This window comes from Rhinopithecus bieti, unplaced genomic scaffold, assembly GCF_001698545.2.
Source record: "Rhinopithecus bieti isolate Rb0 unplaced genomic scaffold, ASM169854v2 scaffold_9449, whole genome shotgun sequence".
In the NCBI taxonomy this organism is placed as follows: Eukaryota; Metazoa; Chordata; class Mammalia; order Primates; family Cercopithecidae; genus Rhinopithecus; species Rhinopithecus bieti.
In genome coordinates, this window is record NW_016806089.1 from 320,524 (window position 1) to 328,411 (window position 7,888).

The 7,888-nt window shown below is 53.5% G+C and overlaps 1 protein-coding gene across 2 annotated transcripts in view; it reads right to left on the reverse strand.

Annotated features, from left to right (window-relative positions):
* Nucleotides 1–123, reverse strand: part of MOB2 (MOB kinase activator 2) — a 72,892-nt gene extending 72,769 nt beyond the window's left edge. Inside the window, exon 1 of one of the 2 annotated variants that reach the window (XM_017874691.1) lies at nucleotides 9–123. In XM_017874691.1, coding sequence (XP_017730180.1) covers nucleotides 9–25 — 17 coding nt within the window. In that variant the 5' untranslated portion in view covers nucleotides 26–123. The remainder of the gene's footprint in view (nucleotides 1–8) is intronic. The other variant, XM_017874690.1, reaches the window with a different exon arrangement.
* Between the last annotated feature and the right edge of the window lie 7,765 nt (nucleotides 124–7,888).

A 7,888-nucleotide genomic window follows, 5' to 3' on the forward strand; every position in this document is an offset into this window, starting at 1 on the left:
AGACTCACCCCATGAGCCAGTCCATGGCTGCGCGGGGCCGCCGCGCCCGCCGCCCGACGCGATCGGCCTCAGCCCCGGCGTCCGGAAGTAAACACTCGCCCGCCCGCTCGCTCCCACACGCGCCGCCCGCCGCCGCCGGAAGTGACGCGCCCGCGCGCCGCCTGCTGGGACGCGTAGTCCCGGCCTCGCACCCTGCGCTTCCTACGCCGCATGTGTTCCCGGCTCCATGGGCAGTCCCCGCGCACCTGGACTGTCTCCCCACTCCCGGCTGTGCTCTCCCCCTTGGGCTCTCTCCGCGCTATCCCCCACGCCCTGGACGGTTACCTCCCGCCTTTGGCGCTCCCCTTGCTACAGGACTGTCCCTCGCACCCTGGCTGTCCCCTTCCTCCGCGGCCGTCCCCCTGCGCCTCCGGCTGTCCTCGCCCACCTTTGGCCCGCTCCTCGCTCCCTGCGCTGTCCCCGTCCGGTGGGCTGTGTATCACCTCGCTCTTGGCTGTCCCTCCCCCATCCCTGACCCTCCCTTTGAGCCCCTGGGTGTCCCCATGTCCCCTGGGCATCTGACCTCCTGGCCACTCCGTCCCGGGCCCGGCCCACAGCAGTTACTCAGTGACTGCCTGTCAAAGGGCCGGATTCCCCATTCTTCCCCCGGGGAAGATGCTCGGAGGAGCTCAGAACCAGGACAGGGAGAACGCAGAACTTGGGGGAGAGCGGGGAGGGGCGCTTCCCCGGCTGGATACAGGGCGGCCGGCGGGGCTGACCGTGGAGGGGGTGAAGTCGGCTGACCTGATGGGGTCACTTGTCTGAAACCCAGTGGCTGTGTCACTCCACCACGCTCGTCAGACGAGTGACGGCATCAGGAAAGCTGACCTCGCCCCCTCCAGGGTCAGCGCCGCCTGCCGTCCTGTTTTCAGCCGCGGGAAGCGCCCCTCCCCGCTCTCCCCAGGTCCCCTCCTGCCACCTGGCCTCTCTTCAGGCTTGAGAATGCTTAGGTATCAGGCAGGGCTCTCAGTTGCCATCAAGAGAAAGGCTTAAGGTGAAAAGGAATTCATAACAGATCCTGGGTAGCTCACGGCATTGCCCAGAAAGCTCGAGAACTTCTAAGACCATGCATCTGGGAACACCTCCAGTCACAGTGGCCTCCATTCTTAGTCCCTTCTCTCCGGCTTCGCCCCACAGTTGAGACCAGCAAGTGAAACCTTTCAGTCCCAGACCCCCACTGCTGCAGGAGGCTGCGTGAGGTGGTTATGGTCAGTGGAGTCAGAACAGAAGTCAGCCAGGGAGGCTTCCCGTCCGAATGAGAGGACGACGCCTCCACAGGGAGGCGGTTTGACTTCTGCTTCTGTACGGGCAGGAGGGCGGGAACCAGGTAATGAGACTGCCTTGGTGGGAGGCATTGACAGAAAACAAGGACCGAGAAGACAGGAAGAGCTTGGGACTTAGATGACTCCAAAAAGCAGCTGCACCAGCCATGGGCTGCCTTCTCCGGAGCTCTCCATATGCGGGAAACGCAGACCCGCCCTGGAATTTCTGCTGGTCACAGCCGAGCCTCTTCCTGCCTGATGTGTGAGCACAGAGCTGGGACAGTAAAGGCGTCACCGCTGCAACCACAGGGCGCCAGCGTCCGGGATCCCTGAGTACTGGTGCTGGAGATGCCGCCGCCTCCAGCCAAGCGCTGCTGCTGCTGCTGCTGCTGCTAGCATGGGCCATGCATGCCGCTTCCTGTTCCAAGTTGGGCAGGTGCTGCTGATAGGGAAACTGAGGGAGTCTGTCTGCACCGCCGCTGGCAGCTTCTCCAATGCAAGGCAGACCCAGCCTCCTAAGGAGGGATTTCTCCAGGAAATTAATACGCTTAGACGGTGAAGAACGAAACGACCCACAACAGTCTCTCTATTTTGCTGCTTTGTACCAACACCGTTCTGCCCACACCTCCCCTTACCGCCCTCATAGTGCAGCCGAACCTTGTAGAGGTGAACCCCCACTTCCTCCAGGGCCTAGCCCATAGCTTATCAACAACAGCCAGGAGTCTGGGAGGCGTCCACTCCTGCTGCGTCGCTTTCCTGGTTGTAAAGCTCGTGGGTGAACATTGCAAACTTAACCAGCGAAAACCACCGGAGATAAAGTAGTGAGGAAAGACAAAGGAAAGAGGAGGAACACGCATTTAACACACGGCACCTCAGGAAGTAAGAAAACACAGACACATGCCACCAAGGTCTGACTGTTGAGTCATAGGTTGAGTCAGCGGTTGCAGTGAGCGGAGACCGTGCCATTGCACTCTAGCCTGGGCAACAAGAGCCAGACTCCGTCTCAAAAAAAAAAAAGGGGGGGACAAGGAACAGAACTGCTTGTACTGCAGCCCCAGCTAAACCTTGTTCTCAATCTGGGGCACATTGAAAGCTTTTGTGGACTCTTGGGTCTCTTGCTAATTAGTTAAGAACAGCACATTCCGTAAGCACTGGTCAAAGAGGACAGGTTACCTTACTTGTGTGGCCAAGGTTGATGACTTCCTTCTCCTTGCTCCATGCTCACTTTGCTTCAATGAACCGCTCGCTCAGCTGGCTGCATCTCTACCTCGCAGAGTGACCCAACCCATCGTTTCTGATGACGAGGAACCCTTGGTGGCCCTGCCTACTCCTAGGTGCTGACCTCTTCCAGTAACGGCTCCCCTGAACGTGGTTGTGCTAGGGAGTGCTTCTGGCAGCCCCTCCCCAGGTTCCATCCACATTCCTTCCAGCCCCACTGAGTGCCAGCAATCCTGGTGACAACCTGCCTGACTTGGACAGGTTGTTTAATGTCCCTGTGCCTCAGCTTCCTTTTTAGTGGAATAGGAATGATATTAGCAAACTTGTCCTAAGAAATCCATCATTAGGCCCTTGGTGCAGGCAGAGGTGAGGAGCCATGGGGGAGTGGGTGGGCATGCTGGGTGCGTGGCCCCTGGCTTAGGCAGCTCTCCTGCCTCAGCCCACCCCTCCTCCCCTGAGGATGGTGTGCTGCCCAGCGCAACCCACGCATGTTTTCATGTGTCCCACCCAGATCACATGTTGTGTGCTATCCCGTGATGTTACATATCGTCTGATCTGGAGCCCAGTGGCAAGCCGGAACGTGCATCTCTAAGAACCATGTTTATTTCTTAAGAGGATAGGGCTTTGCTCCAAAGACCTGGGGCCCTCCTAGCTCATCTTCCTGGTAGAGCTTGCCACCGTCTCCACGCAGCAGCACATGGGGCACCACTGGATCTGTTGAATCAGAAGTGACAAGTGGCCAGGCGTGGTGGCTCACATCTGTCATCCCAGCACATTGGGAGGCTGAGGTAGGTGGATCCCTTGAGGTCAGGAGTTCATGACCAGCCTGGCCAACATGGTGAAACCCTGTCTCTACTAAAAATACAAAAATTAGCCAGGCGTAGTGGTGTGTGCCTGTAATTCCAGCTATTCAGGAGGCTGACGCAGGAAAATCGTTTGAACCCAGGAGGCAGAGGCTACAGTGAGCTGAGATCACACCACTGCACTCCATCCTGGGTGACAGAGGGAGGCTCCATCTCAAAAAAAAAAAAAAAAAAAAAGGAAAAGAAAAGAAAAGAAAAAGGCTGGGTGCGGTGGCTCACACCTGTAATCCCAGCACTTTGGGAGGCCAAGGTGGGCAGATTACCTGAGCTCAGGAGTTTGTGACCAGCCTGACTAACATGGTAAAATCCTGTCTCTACTAAAAACACAAAAATTAGCCAGTCATGGTGGCAGGCACCTGTAATCCCAGCTACTTGGGAGGCTGAGGCAGGAGAATCGCTTGAACCCGGGAGAGGTTGAGGTTGCAGTGAGCCAAGACCATGCCATTGCACTCTAGTCTGGGCAACAAGAATAAGACTTAAAAAAAAAAAAAAGGTGGAAAGGGACAGAACCGCTTGTACTGCAGCCCTAGCTAAACCTTGTTCTCAATCTGGGGCACATTTAAAGCTTTTGTGCACTCTTGGGTCTCTTGGTAATTAATTAAGAACAGCACATTCTGTAAGCACTAGTCAGAGAGGGTAGGTTAGTTGCCCCACTGTCTACTTCCATTTCCTCCTCCTTCTCTTTGCTTCTCCCCCTCTTCCTCCTCCTCTTGTTACTTAGTAATTAAATGCTGATCAATATGACGACAGGAAAAACTCTTTTACCCAGCTGCCCAGGTAGGCAAGGTGGCCAACGAGATGTAAAATGAAGTTATTGCCTAGCTTCCAGGAAATCCTTTCTGTCCTTCCTGTCTACCCCAACCCTGGCCCAGTCTCCTGCTTCCTGACCAGAATAGAAAAACAAATGATGGCTGGAGCTCTCGCAGTCACTTTGGAGCGTGAGGAAGTGATGATGGCAGAGCAGAAAGGCAGAAAGAACCTGAGTTTCTGCTGAAACTCGGACCCTCCATGATAGTCCTGATTTTCTCACCAAGGTGCTTACGTTTTTTGAAAAAAAAAAAAAAGGATTAAATCATCATTCTCCCGAATTTGTGCTACTTGAAGGAAAAGACAGTTGTCTAAATGACACACCAGTGTGTCATGGTGCTGGAGGTGCAAGAGCCCATCCTTTACTTTGAAAAGGTTTTCATATTCTCAGACCATTAGATACTCAAAATGTTGCCAAGCCCCTAAATGTTCATGGGATATATCTCTTGGTAAGCACATGTATTTTTTTTTCTCTTTTTTTTTTTTTTTTTTTTTTTTTTGAGACGGAGTCTCGCTCTGTTGCCAGGCTGGAGTGCAGTGGCGCAATCTCAGCTCACTGCAGCCTCCGCCTCCCGGGTTCGAGGGATTCTCCTGCCTCAGCCTCCCGAGTAGCTGGGATTACAGGCGTGCGCCACCACGCCTGGCTAATTTTTGTGTTTTTAGTAGAGACAGAGTTTCACCATGTTGGTCAGGCTGGTCTCAAACTCCTGACCTCGTGATCCGCCCACCTCGGCCTCCCAAAGTGCTGGGATTACAGGCGTGAGCCTCTGCGCCCAGCCACACGTGTATTATTTAGCATCTAGAGTATCCAGGTCCTTGGCTCTGGGGCCTGTGAACATGGCATCATTCATATGATATGATATTCTGAGAGACATTCAAAATCTGTGTGGACTAGGCCGGGTGTGGTGGCTCACGCCTATGATCCCAGCACTTTGGGAGGCCGAGGTGGGCAGATCACGAGGTCAGGAGTTTGAGACCAGCTTGACCAACATGGTAAAGCCCCATCTCTACTAAAAATACAAAAAAAAAAAAAAAAAAAAAACTAGGCTGGGCGTGGTTGCACACACCTGTGATCCCAGCACTTTGGGAGGCCAAGGCGGGTGGATCACTTACGGTCAGGAGTTGGAGACCAGCCTGGGCAACATGGTGAAGCCCTATCTCTACTACAAATACAAAAAACATTAGCTGGGCATGGTGGTGTGCACCTGTAATCCCAGCTACTCCCGAGGCTGAGGCAGGAGAATCGCTTGAACCCGGGAGTCAGAGATTGCAGTGAGCCGAGATAGCTCCATTGCACTCCAGCCTGGTGACAAGAGTGAAACTCTGTCTCAAAAAAAAAAAAAAAAAAAAAAAAAAAAAAAAATCTGTGTGGATGAAATTGTAGCAGAGCGAATTCGAGTTTGTAGGACCCTGAGGCCTAAGGGGGGAGGTATACTGCCAATCTCTCCAAATAGAGACTCCCTGCTTCTGATGTTCTCTGTTTATTGGAATTGAGGTGGGTGTGACTGCCTGATCAATAGATGAATCATAATTGTTGCTTGGCTCCAATAAGGACAACACATCTGGAAGAACAGCTGCAGTTGGAATAATTACATCTTTCAGTCCACTGTCAATTACCAACACCCTCTGCCTTCCGCACAGAAAAGACGTGGGAGTGAGACTGGCATCCTAGAGTGCCCCTTCTCTGCAACTTTGAGGTCTGGGAGGGTGGCACCCATTTCTGGGTATCTCTGGAGATGAAGGTTTGCTTTTGGTTGAAGGTTTTGGCAGGAAAGTAAAACTGTAGGGTTTCCCACTCAGGCCTCTCCACCTTCCACTCACCCATTCATCTGACAAATAAGTAGTGAGCGCCAACTACCTATAAGAACAAGGCACTTGTAAGGCACCTGGAGAACAGTAGTAGACACCACAGACTAACACCTGCCCTTGTGGAGCTGTCGAGTGTCAGTGAAAAAAATAATAAAGCAGGCAGCACATTCCAAAATGACCAGTACCCTGGGGTAAAGAGAGCGAGGGAGAGGGTCGCGGGAGGCTCAGTGTCATGGGCTGACACGTGTCCCCTGGAAAGATAAAAGGCTGTTCTAACCCCCAGTACCAGTAAGGTCCGAAGGGGACCTCATCTGGAAATAGAGTCACTGCAGATGTCATTTTTTTGTTGTTGTTTGTTTGAGATGGAGTTTTGCTCTTATTGCCCAGGCTAGAGTGCAGTGGCTCACTGCAACCTCTGCCTCCCAGGTTCAGTTGATTCTCCTGCCTCAGCCTCCCCAGTAGCTGGGATTACAGGTGTCCACCACCACGCCTGGCTAATTTTTATGTCTTTAGTAGAGACGGTGTTTCACCACATTGGCCAGGCTGGTCTTGATTACAGGCGTGAGCCACCACGCCTGACCCACAGATGTCATTTGTTAAGATGAGGTCCTGGTGGAGTAGGGGGCTTCCAATCCTGTATGACTGGTGACCTTATAAAAAGGAGGAATTTAAGCCAGACACGGTGGCTCACGCCTGTAATCCCAGCACTTCGTGAGGCAGAGGCAGGCAGATCACCTGAGATCAGGAGTTCGAGACCAGCCAGGCCAAGATGGTGAAACCCCATCTCTACTAAAAACACAAAAATTAGCTGGGCATGGTGGTGGCTGTAATCCCAGCTACTTGGGAGGCTTAGGCAGGAGAATTGCTTGAACCCAAGAGGCAGAGGTTGTAGTGAGCCAGGATTGCACCACTGCACTCCAGCCTGGGAGATGGAGAGAGACTCCATCTCAAAAAATAAAAATAAAATAAATAAATAAAAGGATCGGGTAGCGGGGAGTTTGGACACAGCCTCACATAGAGAAGACAGTATGGGCCGGGCGCGGTGGCTCAAGCCTGTAATCCCAGCACTTTGGGAGGCCGAGACGGGCAGATCACGAGGTCAGGAGATCGAGACCATCCTGGCTAACACGGTGAAACCCCGTCTCTACTAAAAAAATAAAAAAATTAGCTGGGCGAGATGGCGGGTGCCTGTAGTGCCAGCTACTCGGGAGGCTGAGGCGAGAGAATGGCGTAAACCCGGGAGGCGGAGCTTGCAGTAAACTGAGATCCGGCCACTGCACTCCAGCGCGGGCGACAGAGCGAGACTCCGTCTCAAAAAAAAAAAAAAAAAAAAAGAGAAGACGGTATGAAGAGGCACAGGAAGGAGAAGGTCATCTACAACACAAACCGAGGAGGGACCCCTGGAGCAGACCCTTCCTCACAGCCCTCAGAAGAAACCAGCCCTGGTGATGCTGACAATGTCAGACTTCTGGCCTCCAGGACTGAGAGACAGTTAATTTCTGCAGATTGAAGCCATCTCGTGACAGCCCCTGCCCTTTCTAACCAGGCTCTTTCCTTCTGCCTGGCTCTAGAGTGGCCCTGGGGGCTGCTGTGCCCACTGGGAGTTCCTGGCTAGAGAAGAGAGGGGCCCGATTTTCCTAATCATGCTTCTGTCTAGGCTGGGGACCCCTTGGAGACAGGACCTGTGCAGAGATCCTCGGGCAGCTGTCCTCCACTGTGGGGTGGAAAGCTGAGGCTTCCAGGATAAGGATGACCTCATGGCATGTTTCAGGGGAAAGAGCCGATTCCCCAGTCAACCGCTGACTCCAGGACGCAGGCTGAGCCCTGCGGGGTCATTCGTCATTCATGGACTCTGCTCTGACCCTGTCTGTCCTTCTCTAGGGCCCACTT